Source organism: Sitodiplosis mosellana, unplaced genomic scaffold (genome assembly GCF_009176505.1).
Source record: "Sitodiplosis mosellana isolate CC-2019 unplaced genomic scaffold, AAFC_SMos_1.0 Smas_scaffold_6226, whole genome shotgun sequence".
NCBI classification, from domain to species: Eukaryota; Metazoa; Arthropoda; class Insecta; order Diptera; family Cecidomyiidae; genus Sitodiplosis; species Sitodiplosis mosellana.
The window spans coordinates 7108235-7134964 of NW_022601467.1; the positions used below are offsets into that span (position 1 = coordinate 7108235).

The 26730-nt window shown below is 36.2% G+C and overlaps 1 protein-coding gene across 1 annotated transcript; it reads right to left on the reverse strand.

The window, feature by feature from the left end:
* Positions 1 to 5512: 5512 nt before the first annotated feature.
* On the reverse strand, positions 5513 to 26262 carry LOC129577808 (protein sprouty). The gene is made up of 6 exons (XM_055465403.1): positions 24248 to 26262; positions 11923 to 12518; positions 11506 to 11626; positions 11077 to 11367; positions 10363 to 10920; positions 5513 to 10179 (listed from the first exon to the last, which is right to left on the reverse strand). The coding sequence occupies exons 2-6, from the start codon at positions 12101 to 12103 to the stop codon at positions 9777 to 9779; spliced, it is 1554 nt and encodes a 517-aa protein (XP_055321378.1). The 5' UTR covers positions 12104 to 12518; positions 24248 to 26262; the 3' UTR covers positions 5513 to 9776.
* Positions 26263 to 26730: the final 468 nt, after the last annotated feature.

The following is a 26730-nucleotide window of genomic DNA, read 5'->3' on the forward strand; positions in this document are numbered from 1 at the left end:
AATAAATATATATATATATATATATGCATATCACCATACCGTATTATTCCATGGACCGAGACTCATTCTTTCATTAAAATATGCATCTGTTGTGCATGTGTACGGCTTAACAAAACCAACATCTATTCATTCAACAATATAACGAAAAATATTTTGCAAAGCAGTGAAAATTTTCATTAACAGCTCCGCCAACCCGAAATGTACGCGAATAAGAAAAAAGTAGAAAGAAAAAACCGACAGCACAAAATTCAGCCGACCAGCCTTTTTTCCGTTCTTTCGCTCGCTTTCAAACGAAATCCGATCGATCGATGCGAAATTTTCACCCAAATCAATTTCATTTTGCATGCATATTGACCGATAATTGGTTGGCGTCGGAGAATTTTCAGGCTAAATGACGACAGGTCTATTTATATGTAAAAACAATACGAACAACATTGGCATATCCCAGGTGATAATGTGTCAAAGTTCAAAACATTTCTTCAATAAAATTTCAACTAATTTATAACGATAGAGAGCGACACCACGAGAGAAAAAAGAACAGCAGTACGCAACAAACGCCATACATTCATTGAAATTATTGGGCAATTATGTTGTGCTATTTGCTTTGCTTTACTTGGAACTGATAACACATTACAAAAATCATTCATAGTTTCAGTGGATAGAGTTTGCCGGCTTTTTTTACATTTTTCAGCCCATTGTAAATCACTTTAAATATATATATATATATATTTGATGTATGCATGTGAGAAATGTGTACAATGGATTTTTTTCGATAGCCGTGATGATCATTTTGATTGTCGCAGCAACAGCAGCAGCAGCAAATGCATTTGATATGCTTTGTATTATGCGTAATTCTATCAAATGGTTCTAATACGAAATGTTGTTATATGAGAAATACGGGAAAAGCGGGGGAATTACAACAACAGCAGTAGCAACAACAACAAAAAAAGCCCATTGAATTGGTGTACATTTTCGTTGAGTGCTGTATCTCTCAGGAAAAACTGTGTCGGCTATGTCGGAAACAGCGAATTGTTCTTTGATGCCGGAAAGTACATCCGCATTTAATATGACAAAACCATGATATGGAAAAGGTTGATGTTAATCACATAAATATAGAATAGAACTACCGATGAATTCATTATTTGCACATAGACACGAAATGGGCGAGAGAGAGAGAGAGAGAGAGAATGCTAGAAAGCTTCATGTTAGGGTCAATTTTGCATGGCACTCAAATATGAATTAGATTGGTGTACTTGTTTTCTATTTCAATTTTACAATCGCTGTCATGGACAAGTAAGTTTGCAATTTATATCGACGAATCGATAATAACCGATTACGTCTACGGGATGATGATCATAAATTCGATCATAACACATATAATCATTTATTGACCTAATCAAGTGTGGTATATCATACGTTTGAAATGAGTGCTGCTAAATTTGGCTCTTAGTATCAGTGAATTGAATTTCGAAATACGGAATGTTTTGTTTTTATTTGTCAACATCAAAGAATGAGAGTGGATCAGAGAGCGCGTACTTGAGTTCAATGATGCCGTGAATACAATTTTCACATATAAATGGCAAATGTACTCATTTTATTTGGATGTAGCGAAATGATTGTCACCGCGCGTTTCGTTTGCAACTAAATATCATCATATTTTGTTGTTGTTGTTGTTCGATGTTAATTAATTATTCAGCTGGCTTTTTTCAAAGCTGTTGCGGATGCACGCGCGAAACTTCCGTTGAGAATTTATCATAAGTTGAATCTAAAAATGTATCAATACTAAACAATACTCTCGACACACACTGTATGTGAGAGAGAGACAGAGATAGATATAGAATAGAAAAGAAACACCAAATTCATGTAAAACAACAACAAAACATTCCATATCGAATGGCATGAACACTTTTTGAGCAATAACAATGGTAATTCGTGATGGCATTAACAATTCACTGGTTTCATCGCAAACGCAATTCCAATTCCAAATGAGCGACTACTTCAATTGAATATTTAAAGAAAGAAAAAAAAATTAAAATTTATGCTATTGTAGCAAAACGCACCATGAACCATCGACACACGGACACGATCATATATTACCACATACAAACACCGACTCAAAACCAAACAAATGAAACCAACAACAAAAATCATCATAAAAGAGATTTCTCTGCATTTCATTTTTGGTGTGGTTGATTATTCTGAAAAAGGGACTAAAGCAACAAATTGTTTTGGCCATAAGCTGCGCTCTTTGATAGATGATGAATGTTAATTTCTATGAGCCCAATTTGCACATTTGAAATTCATTTGTGTCTACGGCATTTCCTCTCGCCTAAAATACAAAAGCAGCCGGTTGTAGTTGGAAAATGTGAAACGTGAGCGGGTGTATGTGTGCGTGCAGTGTTTATTGCTGCTGCTGCTGCTGCCTTTTTCATTCGCTTCGAACGAAATTCTCTTTTTCCGTGTGTTAAATTGATGTGAATATCAATTTCACTTTGTGCTCTAGGTTTTCGGTTGCATGTTCACAAATTCACTGCAGCAGCTAAAAAAACGATTTCAAAATCGAGTGAACGAAAGCCTCTCGAGCGAGTGTTGAGTGCGTTTGTGTGCGTGTATATGTGCGTACCATGTTTAAAAATGCATGTTTCCACTTACCATTCAACACATCTACATCCTGATTATCAATTAGTGCCTTTTAGGCAGCAACGATGGTGCAGCTTGTGGTTTCTTTTTCTGTATGTATACATTTTTCCCACGCCTGTTGTTGTTGTCATCGGTCTTTCGATTTTGTTGATTTTGTTTTCGTTGTTGTTGTTGCTGCTTTTCCTCCTTCCAAATCTATATCCTCCTATGCGCATCACAAAACAAAGAAAAATCAAGAGCGGAAAGAGAAGGAAGGAGAGAGAGAGAGAGAGAGAGAGAGAGAGAGAGAGAGAGAGAGAGAGAAAGAAATCAAAGCAAGGAAATTACATATAGCACATCCCGCATAGGACACGACATTATCACACACAAACTCAATTCCCCATTCATTCCAAATTCACAAGAGAGAAATAATCAGGAGTCAGGAAAAAATCCATCCAGGAAAGAAAAAAAATACACACTCAACGATGAAATGGAATTAAGATGAAAGAAGAGAAAAATGCATAGAAAAACATATTGAGCGGAGCCGTTTTTTTTAAATAAATCTTGCCTTTTCACTGGCGACAAAAACACCGACGACGATGTCGTGTTTTTTGCGTTGAACAACTGTTTTCATCTACTCTCAATTAGAACATTATAGACTACCTACTGAGGCTCATTAATAACCGAGCTATCGGTAAACACCGCATTTTATCTCTTGCATCAAAATTTTTCATTGATGAGAAAAAAAAACTCACTCACACACAACATATAGTCCTCAAGCACCGATCATGTTCCTGTACAAACGCACCAAACCAATTACAGGGAATGTTTAAGTAAATATCCAGGCAGAAAAAAAAGAAACCCTTAACCAAACCGGAAACACTTTGATTTCCTTTCATTCCCTTCTCTTTGGAAAACGTGTAAAGTGTACAGAATAAACAGCAGAATGTTCACGTCTATCGGCGTTTTTTTCTTCTCATAACAAAATGACTGGGAGAATACATTTGAGACATGTACACGCCTCGAAATTATGAATTTTGATAGAAAACTTAACGTATAATCCATGCATACACACACAGACTCCTACAAAAGATCGATTATACACATTTACCTTCATTTTAACACTTAACATTTGCTGCTTCTGTTGCTGCTGTTGTTGTTGTTGTTGTTAATGATCAGAAATTAAGATCAGTGTTTTTTTTTGTCGAAAATTGTCGGGGCTCGTATTCAAGAACTGGGTCAAAAAAGAGAAAAATAATTAAAATTGAAAACAAAGACTCTTTGAAATTGAGTTGATGAACGATAAAACCAGAGAATTGTTAGATGTTTATGGACCATATATGAATAGGAGAAAATTACATGTCTTGAATAGTCAGCGTTGAAAACGAGAATTGAACGATTGGAAGCACCGGTTTTAGAAGTGTGTGGGATGTATCTTCAAAAAAAAAATGTTTCAAAAATTTTCTATAGTGAAAAATGGTCAAATGCATTGAAGTGAACCATTCAGAGAAAAAAAAATGATGACAATAACGGTGATGATGCGTTTGCATTACAACTTTCAATGAGGTTATCTGTGTACGTCACCGCGCAAACGGAAGAAAGTCATCATCCGATTCGAATGGCTGGTTTAAAGGCGTGCTATATTTATTAGTTGCACTCAATTTGAATTATATATTCAATTATAAGTGGATAGAGTCGAAATGCGATTTATTTGCAAAGCCAACGAACACATCGTCGATTAATATTTCGATCAAATACTTTCTTTTTGCGATATGCACGTATGACAATATCGCCTTTTGGAATCGACTTGAATGCCATTTATGTCTATGTGGGCAAAATAACTCCTTTATATTTGCCAAACATGTACGCAACGAATGAATGAAGAAGAAATTATGAACGCGCAGCATATGCAAAATATATATGAAAACCATATAAAATGCATCAAACCATTTTCGGTTCTTATGCTATGAGCGGATTGTTGGTTTTTTTTATTTGTAGGCTTTATTAATGTCGCGCACAGCGATATTCATTCGCGAATGTGAAAAAGAAGGAGTGAATGAGCGAGTGAGCGAGAACAAGCCGTGTGTGTTCGTGGGCAACGGACGTGCGCGTACTTTAGCACGAGCTCGATTTGCGATCACGAAAATGTTTCTTTCGTTCTTCTTGCAACGCTTGTGTGTGCGCGTCGTTTTCTGTTCATTTGTTGTCATTTTCCCGATTTCATACTTACGACCTCTCGTTTTTTTTTTTTCTTAAATCTGTGTTTTTTCCGTTTTTTTTTCCCTGAATTTCCTTATGCGACTGTCTCTTTCTCCTGCATCTCTGTGTGTCCGCATGACGTAGATATTTTTGCCCATTTTGCATGTGCCAATAGGCTAAAATTAGCTTTTCAAATTACCACAGTGTTTATATATACGTACACAGTCGTTTTGTTTGTGCACGTAGAGCCAAAAGCGTAAAAATAATTTCGGTCCACACACGTGAAAGCAGAGCATGATGAAAATAGGGAAGAAAAAAAAGCAGTGGCAGAGGCAGCAGCAGCAACAGCAGCAGCAGCAGCAAAATCGGAAAAAGTCGCATTCATACGCACAAATAATATGTAGAATGAAACGCCAATACGAAGAAATCATCATCGAAATCGCCCATTGTCAGCTAGAGTGAAGTGTTGATGTAAATCGCGCATGACGCACATTTGGAAGCGTTTCATTCAAATTCGTCGCGCATATTTTCGGATTTCGGTTTTTATCTTTGCATCACAAACTTGGGCCAAACCGGCCCACCGACAAAGTTGACAACAGACAGGGATGAACACAAACAGGGAAAGATCGAGGAAAAATCCAAGCACGAATTTATAGGGGACAACAGAAAAAAGAAAAACAAACAAATGAAAACGTCTTTTGTAATTTATATATAATTATATTATTCTCTTATGAATATGTGTAATTATAATTTTTGTTTTGTTTTACTTTTTAAAATCATAACAATTTTTTCCACTTTTTTTTATTAAATTACTGTTATTTTTCCATTTATTTTTTAATATGCGTTTCCATTTAATTTAATTAGTTTTGTTTTTGTTATCAATTAATTTCTCTCAATAAGCATTCGGGATATATAATAATACATGAAACATACATGGAAGTTAGTGTTTCCTATCTTCAAAACAATTCGATTCGTTCCGTTTTCTTCTTCTTTTATTCTCCTCCATTTTCGTTTAATTCTTTTATTTTGCCTAACTTCTTAAACATTTCTACTAGTGTGTTTGTTTGTTTGTTTGCGTGTGTGTATTTTCATTCAGTTTCTTAAAATATACCTATACAGCGCATTCCATCATTATTACTTCTCCTTCATTTTCTTGTGTTTTCTTTTTATCTTCTGTTTTTCGTTTCTTCCTTTCAATTTTCTCACCACATCATTTAGTTTTACAAATTATTTATTACATAGTTTCAAATTATTTACAATCATTTACAACAAAATTCCTTTATGTATCCTCCGAATTTTTCAATCGTTATGCCATCGAACAGCTATGAGCTTCGTTTCCCATTTGTTTCCCTATTTCTTGCATTTGTGTTATTTTTGAAAAATGCTTTTTTTTTTAATATTTCACTCGTTCCATTCGGCGTTTTCTTTCTCCAGAGAGAGGGAGAGAGATCGAATGAAATCGAACGAAAACGATTTTTTGAAGGAAAAAAAAACGAAAGAAAGAAACTCAAGTCGGAAAAAACAGTTTCGCTCATTGAAGTATTCGCCAACGATGACAAAGAAGAAGAAAATAAAAATTTGTGTATCGATGACGTTGACAAAGTTTCCAAATCTAAGTGTAAGTTGCATTGAAAACTCCACCACCGTCGTACACCATTTTTATTTGTCACTGATTAAATTTGATAGGCCGATGAATTCTCGCTTAGTCGATTGCATTTGTTTCGAAAGAAAAATTAGAGGATATTCCCACCAAAAATTGGTGTTTGTGTGTGTGTGTGTGTGTGTTTGTGTTCGAGCACGAGTTTATTATGTACTTGTTTTGGATTAATTAGCATTAATGCGATTTTCTGCGTATTTTCACAAAACGTTGTGGCTACGATTTATTCTCTGTTTGTAGGTATGTGTGTTTGTGTATAAGTTTCAGAGCTTTCTTCTATGCCATTCTTCTATTTTTCAATAATTTTGTTCGTCTAGCTAAAATTGAATTTTCTTTTTTCTAAAAAAGAAAGAAAGAAGAATTGTGTTAATTAAACAAACGAAGCTAACTACCTAAATTAAGATTTACAGTTTCGATCTTTTTCTTCTTCTTCATTTTTTTCGTATTTTATTATTATTCAACTTTTGATGCTTTGCTTTTCATTTCTTTTCCATTTCTTTCTTTCTTTCTTGTGAACGAAACAAGTAACAACACATCCTCATTCAAATTTACTCAGAGTATGTATGGTCGTTTAAATAAATTTGTGTTCAATCATAAGTGAATGAGTTTTTGTTTTATGAGACTAGATAATACTGATGAAATATCATTCATATATATTTTTTTAAATGTTTGTTTTTCGCGTTTCTCTCCAATTTTTTCCTTCTTTTTTTTCTTCTCGAATCTTCATTTGATTTTGAAATTGGTGTTTTTTTTATGAAAATGTTCAATTTGAATTTTTTCGATGCACCTGCACGGATTATTTGCGGAAAACCCCGACAATCAAATTCAAAAAAATAAACAACAAATCTGCCCTGTTAACCAAACTTTACCACTCTTTTCTTTTTCTCGTTGGAAATTTGAACAAAGATAACACACACACACAGTTAGAGAGACTTGACACACTTGAAATTGCATTTTCGCGTAAAGCAAGAGGAGTTTTCGAAAGGCGGCCGGGGCAATGAACTAATTGGTGCCGAGATCGAAAAAGAAAATCCGCTTTATTTGCAAAGGACAAACAACTGTGCAAATACGAAGCGTAGAACAAATGGAAATAAATTAAGGGAATATTTGATTGAAGAATGAACTGATGTGCACAACATAAATGAATAATTAACAGGGGATTCGATAAAACTGAAGATAAAAGGAGTGAGTGAGTGAGTGAATGAGTAAATAAGTGAAAGAGAGGGAGAGAGAAACCTAATTCCATTGAATTGAAATAGTTCAGAATGTACAACCGAAAATATCGAACTGGCGAAATAGAAATTTCCAAAGAAAAGAGTGAAAATGGTTTCGAAGAGGAAAAATACAATCGTTTTGAGTTGAAAACTTATCAAATGCTTATTTTCAAATTGTTCGTGGTTCATTTGATTCGGGATGTTGATGTACTGAACATTGTTATTGATGAATATTGATTTTGACGTGTTTTTGTTCGTATTTTGCTTTAAATCCAGTCAACTACACACGCAGAGAGAGTATTTTTTGGGAAAGTGGTTATTGAATGTGATTAGAGTGATTCTTCACTACACTTTGAATGTTGTAATAAACAACAAAAGCACATCGCACCATTTATGTTTGTGGTTAATATTTGTTTTATCCGCAAAGTCAAAGAAATAAATTCTTTTTTTCATTTTGAAATAAAATTTATTAAACAGAGAAAATAAAAAAAAAACAGTTTGATACGGGAAAAATTAAAAGAAAAAAAAATCGAAAAGTTCGCTTTTCTCATGAGTAAGAGTTGAGATGAAAAAGAATATAAGTATATATCACACATACACACCGAGACAAAAGCCGCGTGCTATTACTTTTTTGTTTCGACCTCGGAAAAACAGAAGCTGTTGCATTTTCTCTATTATTTTGTGTGTGTGTGTGGATCGTTGCGATCGCCTATTACCGGTATGTTTAATATTTAGTTTTACCTTTTTTTTTTGTTAGTTGTTATGAATTGAAGTTAATAGATAAAATCCCTTTAATGCAGCAGCACGGACAAAAAAAAACCGAATTTTAACTCAAATTTTCGTGTCCATTTCAATGACATGAATTAAAACAATGTAACAGAGTCGTGGCTATTTTGGTGTATCCGTGCGGTCGTCGTTTGATATCTACCTACATCAAATCAAACTGATGTGACTGACTTTGGTTTTCCCTTTATTCATCATTTATGTCAGTATTTTCAACCGATGACAGAGCGTTTATATTGGCTGGATGATATTACACACACGTTAAATTTTCATTTGTTTTTCGCGTTTTATTCGTTCACTCTTCTTCAATTTGCCATGTATTTAAATAATTAAAAAAACCTAAATTTTAATTATGTTGCAGTCTTTGGTTACACATATGTATTTTCATTTTCATTTTAGTTTTTCTTTCGTTTGTTTGAATATTTATATTTTTTCGGCCTATCTGGAAAGCATTTCGGCTTGTTATGTCATTGAACAACGTGCCAAGATGCTTCCGGGGTCGGAGACGCATATATATTTTTTGTTTTGTGTATTATATATATTACTTTGTATAGATGAATTGGTTTAATTTCGTAAAATTATTATTTTTTGTGTTTTTTCCCCTTTTTTTCGATTCGATTCCATTGCATTCAATGTTAGATTGGAATTGGCTTGTCTCCGCGTCTATTCGATAATGAATTTGCTGTATGCTTTCCCCGTTTGTTGTTATTTGTTGTTCTTGTTGGTCTCACACAGTTAATAAATTCAAATACGGTGCTCGATCGATGCGCGTTTGAATATTTGTCAATTGATTTGTTAGTATGGGTGCGATTTTGATTTGGCAACAAAAACCTCTGTGTTACGATTTCGTTCTTTTTGTGCGAATTCATTCGGTTGAATCGATGACACAATGCATACAAACGAATCAATCGACTGTGTGTGCGTGTCTGTAGTTTCGTTCGCTCGACTCGAATATTTTTCATTCTGCCTCTTCGTATAATTCGCAAGGCGACGAATGCACACGTTTTGTATTTAATACAAACTGGAACGCATATACTTTCGAGGGCCTCTCAACTGACCGAGTCCGATTCTCGTCGACCGAGGGTAGCGACTGCGACGTGATCGTACGTGTGCACGCCCGGCAGCCGTATGGCTGTAGTATATCCGCTCTCCGTCGTGAGATTTATGTACATGTGTGCACAGTACAGCGGGTAGACACATTAAACTTTTTTTTTGTGGTCTGCTTTTTGTTTACTTCATTTGTTTTTTGTTTTGTTTTGTTTTGTTTTGTTTTGTTTTGTTTTGTTTTAACTAATAGTAATAATTTAGAATTCAGGACTTGAATCGAGCAAACGTTTTTCGGGTGTTAAATCACCAGTCCGATTAATTCGTGTGCTATTTGTACCACTGTTGTTACTGCTAATGTTATTAATTGTAGATTTATTTGAATTTTGCACGGGACACCGACAACCATGCCGCGAATGTCTAGCATAGCACTTTGCACATATGGCAACGCAACCGCGCATCGGCCAATAAAACCATAGACATGGCAATGCTATTGATAATGCACTCAACCAAGCCCATCTCTGAGTTCGTTTGTGCGGCAGACACGAGCATGGATCATCCGCACACGATATACTGTCGCCTTCGCACTCAATTTCGTGGTCTTTGGAACAATGGTAAAATAGGGCTTTCACACAACACAAACACGATGTGTAATCGATAATCCTGTGCGCGTTGAGAGGGAAGAAATGGAGACAGAATAAAAAGAGACATTAGTTAAAGGGAAAAAAAGCAAATCGTCGAAATATGATCGGAAGCATAAGCTTATTCAAATGTGAATCAGATGCACCGCACCGAATGCATGTGAAGCGGACTAAAATAAAAAGCCAATTGTGATTAGACACTTACGTTTCGGCACTACACAAGCATGTATTGTCACACACCCAACGAGATGGTAGCTGTCTCGGCCTTTGGCACTCTTCGCATCGACACCGCTTACATGTTGGACATGTTATCGAGTTTAGCGTTTCACCGTTTGCCGGATGAATGTCGACGTCTTCATGTAGACCGGCCGCCGACGAGTCTTTTGAAAACGGCAACGGTTGCTTCGTAATCGCTGTAATCGGTAACACGTTGCTTCGATCGCACCTATTTGGGTTTGCTCGCATCGCAGCGGGAATGTCTGTGCAACGAATGGCCTTATCACCACCATGTCTGTCACGAAGTTCATGTGGGAAAAAGGCTAAGTCAATGATCGAATTTCGTGCACGGCCCAAATTTGAGCAATCGGCAACGGCCGCATTCGGCGTTCGACTAACAAATGGATGCGTTTTCACATCAACCGATTGAGCCGCCGTTACCGCACCAATCGTATTTGACGGATGCTTGTCCCCACCGATGACGCCCGTTCGGTCGCCATTCCGATTACTATGCGTTGACTGGTGAGTTGCAACGATTGCTGAGTCTCTGTTTATTTTTTTCGTTTCATTCGAGGTGAAGAAAATCAAGAACAAGAAGAAATCACAATTAGTCTCAAATGAAAAAAAAATCTTGTGCAAATGCATTGATCATTGAAATGAGGAGAAAAAGAAACCAGCGTCCAAATGAATTGATTCAACTTACCGATGCGTTGAATGAACTCCTGCATGATGAAGTCGAGCCAATAATTTTGGTGTTCGGAAAGGCGTATCCACATACTCGTTTGCGAGCCGTTCTGTTTCCGGTCTCGGCGCCGCCAGTGTGACTGGAGATATTTGCGTATCCAAATGTTGACTATTATTTGACTGGGTTGATAATGTTGATGATGTAAGTGATGATATTATGGGCAGCGCTGAACCGGGCGGTGGCGGTCTCCGTCGCGAAAAACTCGACGATGTAAGTGGTACAGTAATCGGGAGCGTTGTCGCTTGAAATCTAACGAAAAGAGAAACAACGATAGAAATTCATATAAATTTGAAGATTGAGATTTGGTTCACAAATTGCGATTCCACAAAAAACGAAACCGAATAATAAATTCAATCGAAATCGACGTATTTGTTTCATTCGTCTTACCTGTTATTAATATTGTTGTTATTTGTCTGCGTCTGTTCGTGCTGAATTGATTGCTGTGCCGACGGAGGAGAATGTGTATGTTGTCCTGAGAATACTGCGAATGTTCCTACTTGTTGCGTCACTGTTTTACGAAACATGCCGAGAAAAAGAGTAAAAAAAAAATGAACAACCATTCAATGGAACTAATGCAAAAAAATAAAATAAGAATGTTCTTTCGAAAGTCATTTCAACTGACATGAATCGAATGAATGAATGAGTGGATGGAAGAATGAATGAATGAATTAGAATGGAATATATAAACAGCACACTGAGTTGCGAAAATTTGACTAGACACGAGGAGGCGTTTGTGCCACCATATACGTGTGTGCGTGTGTGCGTCACCGTATACGTATTAAGCATTGAAATGTATTAAATTACCTGGTGGCAATGGTGGAGGTATTTGATGAGCTTGTCGCGGCTGTAAAGGCGGAAGGGTTGTTTCACTTTCAGCTTCTTTTGATGCTTGCGGCTCTGACATTGGCGGTTCTGACATTCGTATCGAATTCGATTTTGGTGGTTTTGGTGGTCTTGGTGGCGGATTTGAATGATGCTTTGCCATTTTATGGAATTTACCATTTTATGGTATTTACCATGCTATGGAAATCACCATACTACGAATTTTAGCATATTTGATAGGTGTGATTCTGGATGATTGTTTTTCTTTTCGCTTCGTTCTATCTTTCCCTTTCTCTCTCTCTCTCTCTCTCTCTGTCGTTTTTTTTTCTTCTTTCTGGCGATATTGTGGCCGATGTGGATGACACTAAAAACTATGTACGTATTTCCCTTTTTTGTTTTTCAAACACCGAACTGTACCAAAAGACGTGCACCCAATTCCTCTTTTTCTCGATTTTTTTGTTCCGTTTCTCTCTATACGTTCTATATTCTGATGCGACTGAATTGAGTTTAATTTTCAAAACAATGTTCGTTTAGTCCAAATGTGGTGTTGGTTGAAAATTCGTCATGGTAAGCGCTTTCTGTAAATAGAGAGAATAAAAGAGTAAATTTTTACCCATTAGCTGATGATCTAATGCGAAATATGTGTGAATATACGTATTACTATCATCAAATCTAAGAATAACGCCGTAAGAAATTTAGTTGAAAATGTGCTTCTATCGTTTGTCTACTACACATTATTTTTTTCTTGCCGACGAAAGAATTACGTTTTTAATTTTATCGCATATTTACTGAATAAGATTTCCTATAAGACACGACTTAGTAAACAAATTAGAGCCTTTCACATTGCAAGCGATTGTGCAAAAGTATTTGTTTGATAAATTATATCAAGTCCAAGCGTGCATTCAATTTCTTGTCGCATTGTAAAATGAAAAGAACAAGAAAAAAACGCATCGAGCATCAAAGAGTGTGTGTAATGTGAAAAGTAAACGAAATCAATGTTACACATTTTGTGTTTAATTTGCAATGAAAAAAATTGAACGGTGAAGAGAATAAAAACACAACGCACGACACAAGAGTTAAAGGGGAACCTTCAATGTTCTTATTTAACATTGTGTATTATTTATCGTAAACACGTCTTCTGTTTATCTTCTGTTTCAATGGAGACACACATACTCAACACACTACATATCATATCTTATCATCAATGCCGAAATATAAAAAAAAATGGAGGTTAAATAACAAAAAGTGCATTTGAATGTGCAACATAGTTTCGATTTCTTGATATGCGAACGAGAAAAAAAAAACGAAAAATAATTGCGACTTTATCATCGTCGATTGCTTCGTTTTCATTTCGTATAACGACCATGCAACACATTCTGCAAAAATGTCAAAACACACAGCGAGTTTTCGATTTTTCGTTCCAAGAAATGGTTTTTCTACCTCTTCATACATACTTCTTGTTTTGCGTTTTATGTGTTTGGTGTGAATCGAATGCAGTGGTGGTAGTAAATTGGAAAGAAGAATAAAAAAAGATTCCACAATTCAATGGTTTTCATACAGTTTTTTGATTTCGATCGTTACATTGATTGAGCGTTGGGCTGAAGAAGAGTGTTTTTATGTTTTACCATATTTTACGTTGTGATTGATGGTTTATTTTGTATGAATGAAATGCTAATAATAGCGTACGAGCTCACTCTCAAATACCACACACTGGCAAGCGTGCATCGAGCTTGTTGTTTCAGTTTTGTGTTGTTGTTGCTGCCGCTGCTTTGCCTTTCACGTTGCTTACGCAAATCAAGAAGCGAAAAGTGAACACAATGATTTACGTGTTAGAGGAAAAGAGAACAAAAGAGCGTCCGTGTGAGAAAGGATCTGCTTTCGTACGTTGCGCTTTAGCATTGTGTTTTTGCTGTTATTCAACTTTATTTCTTCGTTCATTTATTTTCCTTCTCTTGTTGTTGTTGTTTTTTTTGCAGTGAAGTACGCGTGTGTATTAAATGCGTTCTACGTCTATTCTTTGAAATTTTCAGGAATTTTTTTTTCTCTTCGTCTTCTCTTCTCTTCCTATACACACACAACACACATTTTTACGAAGTTTCATAACATTTTGAACAGCTCCGAATTGGCTTTCGTTCATTTTTCTTCTTGCGTTGTCTCTCTATCTTGGCTTTCGATATTTTGTTGTTTTTTTTTCTTTGTTAAGCACGTCATCATTATCTGGGCGAGATTTTATGGCACAACTCATTATTGTCAGAAAGAAAAAAGCTACCACGAAATTTTTTGCCGAAATGAAAATCAGTAGCAATCATTTCAAAGAAGAAAATTTCGTTTCCGTTTCAATTTGATTTGCTATCCGATTTCATGATGGCCCAAGCAATCGTCAAAATGATCCGACGAATGGCGAATGGGTACTTCAAAATTCAAGTGATATTTTAGGATATTGAGCCGATCAAAATGTTCACGATCATTTACAGTCTGAGCATTTCCACGGAAATGCACAGGCAAATGTTTATTGTTATTTTCTCTTTTTTTCGACGTCACTGTGTTCTTTCCATTTTCAACACCAAAAATTCGCATCTACAACATGAATGCACATGAACAAATATTCGATCAATGGATGCAGCCCGATCGTGATTCAAAGAATGATCATTGTTTTTTTTCTCTACTGCTGCTTCTTCTTCTTCTCATGTTTGTGATTCTTTTTTTGTTATCAACAGTTTACAGAATATCGGTTTTTCGAAGAAGCTCATACAACAGTTTTACATGATCTTATTTACACAAACTAGTCGCTTAAATCGTTTTCCAAAAGATGATTGCATCAAAATATCATAGAAAACTCGATGCATTTCATTCAGTGTGTGCTGAAACGCTCTCTCTCTCTCTCTCTCTCTCTCTCTCTCTCTCTCTCTCTCTCTCTCTCTCTCTCTTGCTCAAATCGTTTCGTTTTGTATGTGTCGTTATACAAAAATGTGTCAACTTTTCTTGGTAGCGGTTGATCTAGAGAGAGGGAGAGAGAGAGAGAGAGAGAGAGAAAGGTGAAGAGACAAAGAAGTAAATTGCTCAGTTGAGCAAGGGGGAAAGAGAGCTGCCAATGAGATAGAGACAGCATTGTTCGTTTGCAAACGCACACACACAATCGAGACATGACAGAGAGTGGAGCATTTCGTAGGCCAAAACATCTCGGTGACTTCTCCGGACCTAGATCCGATATATATTTCAACTCATCGTGTACAATTTTGTCTCTGTTCGCATGTGAATGCCTGTCTATTTTGTCAGTGCTATACATAGTTTCACGAAAAATAACTTGATAAATATAGAGTGCACAGTGCATATGCGTCAACAATGTTGATTCAACATGAATGCAGCGTAACCGTTGATTTTTTGTTGTTGTTTTCTTCTTCTTACAAGTCTTCGTAATTTTTTTTGTCGTGCGTCTAATTACAAAGTTCTCAATTCTCTGTATAAAATTATATTCAACACAGATTTTGCTCCATACACACACACACACACACATATGCATACATTCAAAAACGAGATATTTACGATACAATTGTGCATGCACTTTTTCGTTCAAGTTGTAACCTGACCTGGCGGGTAGAGAATTAGCAGGCGAAAAGGATGCCTATTAACACTAATTTATTGATATTTTTTCCCCAATTTTCTCAATAAAATAACAACAACAATCGAACAAAAAGACGAAGAAATTGATTGAATTTACGCAAGAACATTTGTCCACTCAAAATCAATATAATAAATGATTCCACTCTCTGTATGTGCTATTGTTACAGATCGAAAAAAATGAATGCTGTGCTATACCTATACGAAATAATTATTGTCGTCCAGTCTATTATAGTGACCCTAGAGCGTGTGTATTCTCTTCTCTTCTCTTCTCTCTCTCTCTCTGTCACTCAGTTTTTTTATTCTTTAATTTGTATTGTTGTTGTCGTTAGAATTTTGTTCATTCAAACTATGAGCTCGTGATGGCAATGCCGTTTCCGCTATTGTGATATCGCATTAATTTTCCAAGACTGCGACAACGGATGGATGATGTTCGTTGTGTCATATCGTTTAATTTAGATTCGACTTTTGTCGTTTCATTGTGGGCATATTCATGATATAATGTGTATTTGTGATGCGTACCAGCTAAATAGAATATTTAGAATTTAAAATGAACAGATGTGCAGTCTCTCAATATATACACAACTATTTTTGTTGTTGTTGCTGTTGTTGTTTTTTTCTTCATTTTTTCTCTCTCGAAAGATTCGATTTCAATGTGTGTGCTTGATACTGTCTTTCTTCCTTGTATTCTCTCAGTTTTCGTGTTGTGCCGTGCGTGTGTATTTGTGCCTTTTTATTCATGTTTTCTCCTGAGTGCATACCTATTTCACTATTCAATCTTTGTCTACTAAACGTTTTGTTTTCCTTCGTTTTCGAGTTCAAAATAATTCTCGATTTTTTACGATTATACCATAGATAAAATATTGTCGATATATTTGGTTTGATGCGGCTTTGTTGATCAGGCACAACCAGGTAGTCAAACCAGCGGGTGCACAGAATCTTCAAAACATCATGGAAACAAAAATCAAAAGAATCTCATTTTCTAGTAAGTGCATCTCTTCTGTGCACCGGGCGCTCTCTGTCTCTGTCTCTCTTTTTTATCTCTCACTTCGTTATTCCACACCTAATGCACTCTACGATGTGATTTCAATGCTTATTCAAGCGCGAAGCGAGGCAAGAGAAGAAGAAAAACAAAAAATTGTCAAACACATTCGGAATGAACGCAAAGGTTGCTCAATTAAATCGATCTGTGTGCACATGTGCGACCGTTTTTTGATGCGAAAGATTCAACCGAAATGGTTGAAATAAGAATACTTAAGTAAATGATGAATGAAAATGCCGTTTGCTTGAGACCCTGAACGATTTAAGGCTGAATTTTAATTCATGTTTTTTTCTGATCGCTCTCTCTCTCTCTCTGTGTGTGTGTGTGTGTGTGTCTCTCTCTTTTTCTATTTACTTCATCCCGAATTCTGTGCTAAATTTTCAAACCCATAATTAAAGTTTACGTAATTTTTCGGTACTGAATTCGAAGTTTGTATTTGAAAATATCAGAAATCAAATCAAGTAAAGACGCAAAATCAACACATTGATTTTATTTTTCGTTCAAAAAGAAAAAAAGAAGCAGCAATGATGATGACGATGACGATGACGATGACGATGACGACGACGTCGACGTCGACGACTACATCACATTCTACCCACGTATCAAAAGTCAAGTATGTAGAATTCTGAATAGCAGAGAAAAAGAATATACGATTCAAACATTTTCAAATAGCCCTCAATGAACGTACTATATATTCGACACTCTCAACATGTTTTCTTTTTTTGGTTCTCTTTCAACTCACTATACAGTATACATACATACCTACTATATACATATGTGTGTTATTTTTTTTCTTCTTCGTATAAATTCAAGCCTATACGTATTCAAAACCGGGTTTGTATCACCGTTCAAAAACGTTGCAGTGTGTAAATGTAGAGGAAAACTTGTTACACGTAGACAGATAAAAGAAAACAAACATTTTCGTGCATTTCGTGTCATAAGGAGAAAACATACGGGCTCTATTACACATACTACGCCAATAGAGAGAGAGAGAGAGAGAGAGAGAGAGAGAGAGAGAGAGAGAGAGAGAGAGAAAAAAAAGACAAAAAAATCAATGTTTCCATGCTTCCTTTCATTCGTTTCGTTGTGTTTTTTTTCTCTCCTTTTTTTCCTGCTGGGTAAAAGAAAAAGCGAGATTTTTTTCGGAAAAGAAAACGCCCGATTTTTCTAAAATGTGATTTCTGAACATGTGTGTGATGCTTATTGCTAACAAATAGATGTGAAAAATTTTCTCAATGGATTTGTTTGCTTAATTTTCTTTTTCTCTTTTTTTCCTTCAAATACTCAATTTAACTGTAAGCGTTGCCATCATCGCCCAAAATATAATCTGTTAAACACAGAGAATTGATCATATATCCCGTTTTATCTACGTGTCTATCAGAAAAATTATACAAAAACAACGTTATAATCCTTTAAGCAACGGAAACACTATAATACCGTTCTCAACTAGGATCAAACCTTGGCGCCTTCGCGTTTAAGCCCGAATTCAAACAGTTGTTCCTGTGTGAACTACGACCAAACATCTGTAATCGATCGTACACACTATTGACATGATCGCTATTGTTAAATTATTTCGATTTGAAATAGGCAAGGGAAAAAAACGTTTGAAAAATTTATAATTTCTTCGTCATTGTGCAAGTGAGAAAATCCAAGAAAATCAATTGTGATTGTTAAAAAAAAGAGATCGATAGGTCAAAGAAAATTGAACTCTACATGATTAGAATCGATTCGATTTGATTCGATTAATTTGATGCAACGACACAATGTCAACATTTCGTGCCAATTCCCTGAAAGTTCTTCGATCCAGTTGAAACACTGTTCATTTATCACGATCACTGAGAACATTTAGAGTTAGTAGCTACATATGAGTGAATTCAACATGTGTTGAAAAGAATGCCCATTGAGCTCTCGAGAGCGCTATTCTCTCAATCACATCGATTTGGACATGCGTTACGTATCGCTCATGTTAAAAAGAAACAGCAAACAATGTATAGAAACAGATACAGAGCGAAACAGAGACAGACACACAGAGAGAGAATGAAAGAATAAATTCAAAGGAACAGACGATTGATTTCATTAACAAAGAAACTCATTGGAGTTTAATTCTTAAGATCAATTCATCAATGTGTACGTGCGTATCCACGCATATATACACTGCATCCATACACAATACTATGCGGCTTGCATGTGTGTACACATGTTCTCAAATGCACACCGCCATACCTCCGCATCTAGTACAATGTACCCTAACATATGAAGTACAAGCAGAGGCTTTGCCTCTCTGAGAGAGTAAAAAAGCAGCGAAAGAAACTAAAAACGTAAACGTGAAATACATTATCGTGTCAACGAACTACTTCAAATGTACTGCTAAGTAATTGAAAAGAAGTATAAGAGCGAGAGGAAGAGAGCGGCTGCGTTGATGACGATGACGGCGATCAACAGCGAAACAGGAAAAAGGGAAAGAAATAAGCGACACTTCATCTCTTTTTTACCCTTTTATTCAATCTCTCTCTCTCTCTCTCGCTCTCTCTCGCTCTCTCTCGCTCTCTCTCGCTCTTCCTCGGTGTATGCTAGAAATGCAAGCATCTCTTTCTAATTGGTTGATGAAGAAGCGCACGCGCGCACGTCTTGCAGTTTGGTCGATATTAATATGCAATAAAAAGAATCCGAGCGAGGCATTCAAAATGATCAACAAATTGTTGTGATGATCATTTCACTGCATATATATGCTTATGGTGTTCGGCTCCGCAGACGAAAACAAAAAGCAGCCGAAGTGTCACCCCAAATGGAACTAAAAAATTGATCGTTACTCAAATGGATTCGCAGAGGCTCCATTAACAAAATCGAAAGCAACATTCGAAGAGTGAATGAAACTATAAGCCGAATTGAAATCATCAAGACGTCCTATTACGGTATTAGTACAAATTGATCGAGGTTTTCTTCGCGATTCATTTTTTTTTTTGATAAATTGTAAAAACTTGCTTCATCTCCAATTCCACTCGAAGTGAATAGAAACTGAAATTGCTTAAAAGCAGCATGAGCTCGACAGCGGCGAAATAATTTCAGAATGTTTTTCAACGGCAGCCGATTTATTTCTTGCCAAATTTTATAAATACACCACGCTTAATAAACAGACAGATTGAAAGATAGAAATTGCCGCTGTGCCGCTTGAGCTCACACTCATACGCGGAATGTGAGCACACAGCTTCACATTTCCTGTGATCAACACAACACACACACATCACAAGCAACACATTTTGTATACGCATGTTGCGATCCCGACGCGTCTGTCTATATCAATATTTACTGGACCGGCAGCGCTGTCTAAAGGCGAAAAACTTCCAAAACCAACAACAAAAAAAGCAACAACAACACCAGCAAAAATATCCGTCACTCTATTTCTCTCTAGCTCAATCGATCGTTCGTTCGTTCGTTCGTTCGCCCGCCTTGCTCGCTCGCTCACTCGCCCGCTTGCTGGCTGTGCACTCGAAGCAACAGCGATCTCTCATTGCAAGTGAATTAGATGATTAGAAGGAGAATAAAAAAGAATCGGTTCGATCGTCTTTGATACAATCCATACATCCCTTTTCCATTTCTCTTTCATCTCTGTCCATTGTATTGTTCGCATCGATCGTTGTGTCTCGTTCAAGCTTCAATTCGGCTCGGAAACTGATTTGCCGCAAACACACAGCACACATCCTTGCGTTGTTGTCGGACACATTGTGTGTACTGTATTGGAATGCATGTGGCACACATGATGTTTTCTATATATACAAATGTGCCGACCATTGATCGCATACAAATGTTAATTATTATCACTTGGAGCAAGTTCAAAGGTGACAGGCGAATAAAATTACATTATTTCATTGAAAATTAAACGGAGCTGACTGAACGCAATGAAAAAGGAAGTCGAACGTGTTTTTATTTTCAGTGTTTCAGTCTTTGACCATGAAGCTACATTGTATTATTGTGAGCGCAAAGAGAGCGGCTGAGCAGATTCGAAACGAGTCGAGCGTAAACATACGAAACGATGCGTATAGTGTGTGTTTAGTTATATGGACCATGCAAAAAAACGTGTACGATGTGGAGCGATATCATAATAAGTCTGGGCAAACAAAATACAATCACGACCCCGTTCAAACGGGCTGTTGAGGAGATTACCGAACAAACTACCTCAATCGGGATCAATATTTACGGCGGCGCTGTTTTTTTTTTCATTTTCAATGGGTTCATGTGTTGTGTTACAGTTTTGTTTTTTTCTTGCGAATTACATGATGCTGTGATCGGCATTTCTATTTTCGGGTTTTCATCTTCGGGCCGCGAATCAACGAAATCATAGAGTGAGCAAAATAGAGAGAGAGTTTGGTGTTTTTGAAGAAAATTTGCGCTGAAAATTAAAACTCGTTTCCGGTGTAAATTTGATTCTTTTGAAGCATTTCATTCGAGCGGTAAAAAAATACACACACACAGCTTCAATTGCCTGAATTTAATGAATTGATATTCTTATTTCTCATTTACATGCTTGTTTATTTGATCGACCATTCACGTGTGCAGTCGCCAATTTTTTGGTTTTCTCTTCTTCTGCATGGTTGTTAATGTGAATATGAAATTCGTTTAAAAATTCCGCCAATGCAATGTAATAAAAAGAATATTGTTTCTCTTCTTGTGTGTATGATGAAAAAAAGACGAAGAGAAAATGGTTGAAATGGGAATTTAAAAAGGCAGCAGTAAATATCCGTTGAATATGTCCAGTTTTACTTATAGAATGCATTCAATTTGCAAGATAAATGTGTATTTATTTTTGGCTTGTACTTTACAAAGCTGTTGTCGATTCGATGTGCCGTTCCGTTTGTTGCCCGAGATAGTGTGCTTGGGACGGAGAGAGAGAGAGAGAGAGAGAGAGAGAGAGAGAGAGAGAGAGAGAGAGCGAGAGGGGGAGCGATTGACTTAAATGCAATTCGTAACGCACCTCACCGATTTTTGACGCATACGAACAAGTATTTATTATTATGAATGAACCGAAATGAGGAAGACACATCCTGTTTTACACACACGCGCGCGTGAAAAAAAAAATGTGAAAAGTGAAATTAAAGGATGCCAACGACTCCTTTGCATCGATGTTCGAGTCGATGCTGCTGCTGCTGCTGCTGCAAAAAAGAGAATACAAAGCGACAGAAAACTTATAGCAGCAACAGCAGCAGCAGCAGCAGTGGCGGCAGCATCGACCACGCATACGCATATGTTTATTTTAAGACGATGTCACAACAGAATTATTTCGCTTTGCACTTTTGTAATATTTCAACATAAATGTTATGTGGCTTATAGCCACATGTTCCCCATACATTTTTGAGAGAGTAAGGAACGGTGACTCTTTGGATGCCGAGCAGCGACAACATGAACAATTTTTTTTTGCTGTATTGTTGTTCAAAAATTCGCATGTACAACCGTACACACACAGGGAGAGAGTGTATTATAGAGATAGAGGGAACACAGTACAATTTTTAAGTCGGCGTAATCGTTGTGAGCATCTCCGAGGCTCTCGGCGCATTTTCAAAATAGTGGCAATCTATTTCCTAAAGCAATTAAAAATGCTCTTACGCAAACTTATGCATAGGAGCTCGAACGCGCGCGCGTATATACACACGGTAACAACAGCACACCACACATTGCAAATACCTCGACCGAATGCTATGTATTTTTTTCTGTCCAACCGATGGAAATTTAGTTAAAATTAAAACTTTAAATTTAAATCAATTGGGATCAGAGCTTATTCGCATCGCAGGCATCTGACATCAGATTTGTAATGGAATGAGACAAACCGTATTAATGTGTAATAAATGCCCATTGAATTTTGTCACATTTTTGTCTCTGCGTTGTGTGTGATATGCAAAACGGCGGAATTTCCGATCGGTTCTGTGCTCCGATTGGAATGTGCACAGTTTGGTTCATTTGAAGTGCCAATATTTGGTTTTATTTCGTACCAATTTTATGAATGAATTGATAAACACGACTGTTTGCCATCGATACGCATTGATTTTTCTATTTGGCGTGAATGCATTATATCAAATAACGAAGATAGCCACTAATGAGTACCGTTTTCAAGTGAATAAATGATGGCTTCTGAATATATACGCACTTACACCATTTCACCTTTGACAATACCTATAATGTGTTTCCTCTATCTTTCTTTTATTGATTTTTCGGGGACATTAAAATCGAAGACAACCATTTCCACCCAAGAAAACGTCGGCATTTCTAAAAATAATTTGAAACAACAGATTTTTTGCAGCTGGTCGAAAAGCTCAAAATAACAAACAATAAAAAAAAACAACACACAAACGGAGCGCAATGAGACTTGACTTAATCGATTGTGTTGTATGTACGAAGGTTAATTCGGAAATTGTATTGCAATTGATTGATGCTAAAGCCGGAAATATAATCGATTTGTGATTACCATAAATTGCTTGATGCTTCGCTTTGTTTGCCGATTTTGTTCGTAACCTCGTCGATTGAAACGAGTAAAAAAGGAAAACGGTCAACAATTCGACCAAGTAGAAGTACAAGTCAATTGAATATATCAAACGCAGTTCGATGAATATGCACATAAAATCGATGGTTGACCATATAGATGTCGATCCGATTCGTGCATGCACAGAAATATGTGTTTTAATGGCATTTGCAAATGAGCAAACACAAATACGATATGTGTGACGACTATTTTTTTTTTTTTTTAAGTTTTATCGAAAACAATCGGCAGCAAAATTTTATCAAGTCAAATTGCGGCACGCAATGGCATGTTGTTGGCCGTACGTCATTTTATTCACGTTTGTTTTCTAGGTAAATGTTGTGTATTCAGCTTTTTGACTTTCATTTCATGCCAAGCTGATGTTGTTTGCGTGAAAATTAACTTTATTTTTGTTGATTTGATTATCGATTCATTCATTCATCAAAATTTCGAGTTATCATTTGATAATCAGTCAGAAGTCATAATCATCGTACGATTTCATTCATTCCAATGAATCCATCGAGTGGTTCCAAGAATCGAATGAATGAATGAATGAAAAATACAATCGATTCATTGAAATAAGAACAGAAGAAAAACGACACATTTCGAGTAGAATAGAATCAATACGGATGTTGCACGTTTTTTTTTTCTCTTTCCTCACTCTCGAATACGGATGTTTAAATTATGTTTTAGTAAAAATTATTTTCCAACGTTTTAGCATACGTTATACAAGCAAATCTACTATCAACAAAGAGAACAAAATTGTGCGGTTTAAATAAGGCTTAGCATTTTGCATTTGGTAAGAAAAATTTTTTGAATAAAAATAATATGAAGAACAACAACAATAGAAAATGCCAGATAAATTAGAAGACCTGCCAATATTATCATCTGATAGATCCAATAGATCCGACAACATTTTGACCATTTGAACACTTTGATCAATTGAAGAATATACTTGAACAAATCCTACGGACTTAAAATGCAATGACACAATTCATTTACTCTCTTTCTATCTCTCGATCGATCAAAATTCAACTAGCAAAATGGATTCTCTAGTTTATTTAAATGAAAATTATGTCTGACTACGCACAACATTGAAATATATCTATAACTATCCGAAAACTAGAAATGAATTGACTTACGTATTTAATTGAAATAGCGGCTGACAGTTTACAAAAAATTCAGAAGTTTTCTTAGTCGTAATCCAATCTACTTGTAATCCAAAAAATATGTAACAACTTATTCCACGTGCAAGAAAACACTTCATGTTCTACGTTACACGATAAATGATATTATTGTATGCGCGGCACAGTTTGTTATTTTGCATGTGTCGTCGTAGTTCCCCCTTTCTTTCTCTTTCTTTCTTTCTATTCTCTCGCTAATTTCCGGTCTTCATTTGATTTGAACAGAAACTATTACGAACTCTTTTATTTGCATGCGTATGTATGTGTAGATAGATATATTCTTCTTTTTTCTTCTATCTTTCTTTTGTCGTCGTATGACTTTCTTTTTGTCACCTTACTTTTTTCACTTCTCTATTCTCTAGGCTAGAATTCAGTGCGGTGCACTTTTTTTTTCTCTCTTCTTCTTGAACACGAATGCAAAATTTTCAGGCACTACCACTGATTCTTTTTACTCTGGCACTTGAGAATGCTTGCAATTTTCATTGAGAGAGCACTGATTTCGTTGCGGTTTTCAATGTTCGGTCGAATATTTTCAGCACGCGATTTGATCGATAATGAATCTTTCGTTAGCACATGTCACTGTCATTATCGGTTGTGTCGCTTGTGTCTTGAATTTTGCTTCTTTGTGTTCTCAAATCAATTGTGATTTGATTTTTGACAAAATTCCTATGTATTGATGACTTATTTTTTGAAAACTTTTTTTTCTTTTCTTCGTGAATTTTTGTGTGTGTTAAGTTATTCTGAATCGCATGATCACAAACAGTTTTTTGTTTGTTTTATTTTTCTGTTTTCTTCGATACGTTTCTCGTTTTTGCTCGTTATTTTCTTCTTCTTCTTCTTTTTTCTGTTTTGTTTCGTGCTATTTGTTTGTCATAGCATAAGAAAACGCATTTAGGTCTTTGGTAAGTTGGCTTCCAGATCGAAATTGTGCAACTCAGTCATCGATCGCCTTGATTGTGTGTGTGTGTGTGTGTGTGTGTATATATATATATATCGATGGTTAGGCAGTAGCCGATTGCTTTATTACCAATAACAGCAGCAGCAAAACAACAACAACAAACACCATTTAACCCACAAGTTATACACAGAAAAAAGACAGTATCGTAGCGGTAATGATCGCGCTGCAACAGCCGTTGTAATCACTCCTTATTCCACGGGCTTATGTAAAGAGCATATATTTGAATTGAACAAACGAACGACTAAGCCGAAGAAGAAAAAAAAACTTCATGTGGTATCTATCTTTGTATACGTTGTATTTTACATGGTACACTTATATATTGTTCAAACGCACACATTTGTTAAATCTCTGTTGTTCTCGTTTATTTATTTTTTTTTCTTTCCTTTTTTTCTCTATATAAAAAACTCAACACACCATACACTTAACAACCGAAGAAGAAAAAAAAAAATAATAAAATAAAATTAAGAAGTACCAGAGCAACACAGATTTTCTATTTGAATTAAAATAAAAATAAAAATCGTTCATAAAATCGTGGTGCGAGTGCAATTTGTTCAACGTTTTCTTCGTTTTTCGATCACTTGGTGTGTGTGCGCCTCGGTTACTTATTTTATTGCAGTGGAAGCTTAGTGAAATCACTGATCATCGCATTTCGAAAATAACGAAATATGGTTACATTACAATTTGACTTTCAGTTGCCGGAATTTTTACTTCTTGTTTTTCATTTCTGTTCTCTCTGTCCCACACTGAAATCACGATCATTCTTCTTTAAATGATTGTGAACTATTTTTTCGTTTCTTCAACCAACGAAATGAATATATATATATATAAAAAAAAACTCGATTTTTTTTCTTCTTATGTCTTGTATGCTTCTCTCGTCTCTATACGTTCAGTAGGTCCGTACACTTTTCACTGTATGTATAACTGTATGTATATATGCATGTATATTCAAAAAGAAGAAATTTTTACGGAACCCGAGTACAATCAATCCTCCACAAGCGAAATATCTCAAGCGACTGATAAATATATTGAATTCGTTTTCACTCGCCACAAAGTTTTTTCATTTTATTTTAATGAAAACGTTCGCTCCCTTTCTACGCAGCAATCGAGCGGCAGCGGTGTGATAGAGATGCAGCGCTGTGCTAGTGTTCGACTTTCCATATGAGTGTATTTGAGAGACACACAACCGAACCGACAACTACGATGATGACGGCGGCAGCGGTATGTGACAATGTGTGGATGGTGTGCTTGCGTATGATGCGGCTTATTCAGGCGGCTGCATGATTTGGGCACGATTATGAACGACGAGAGAAGGAAACACACGGCCGTCTCAATGATGCGAATGTCGTCGTGTGCACACCAACACTTACTCGGCCACTCACTCATACACACAATCGGTGAACGGGCTACACAAGCACACACGTGAACGAGAACCACATCGTTGGCTCTACGACGACGTCGTCGTCGTTGCTGCTGCTGCTGTTGC

Excerpts from the sequence above, each read along its gene's own strand:
- LOC129577808 (XM_055465403.1), bottom strand. The coding sequence starts at position 12,103 with ATGGCAAAGCATCATTCAAATCCGCCACCAAGACCACCAAAACCACCA. Across the intron at positions 11,627-11,922 it reads ACCTCCACCATTGCCACCAG|TGACGCAACAAGTAGGAACA; the intron begins GTAATTTAATAC and ends TTCGTAAAACAG. Across the intron at positions 11,368-11,505 it reads AACAACAATATTAATAACAG|ATTTCAAGCGACAACGCTCC; the intron begins GTAAGACGAATG and ends TCTTTTCGTTAG.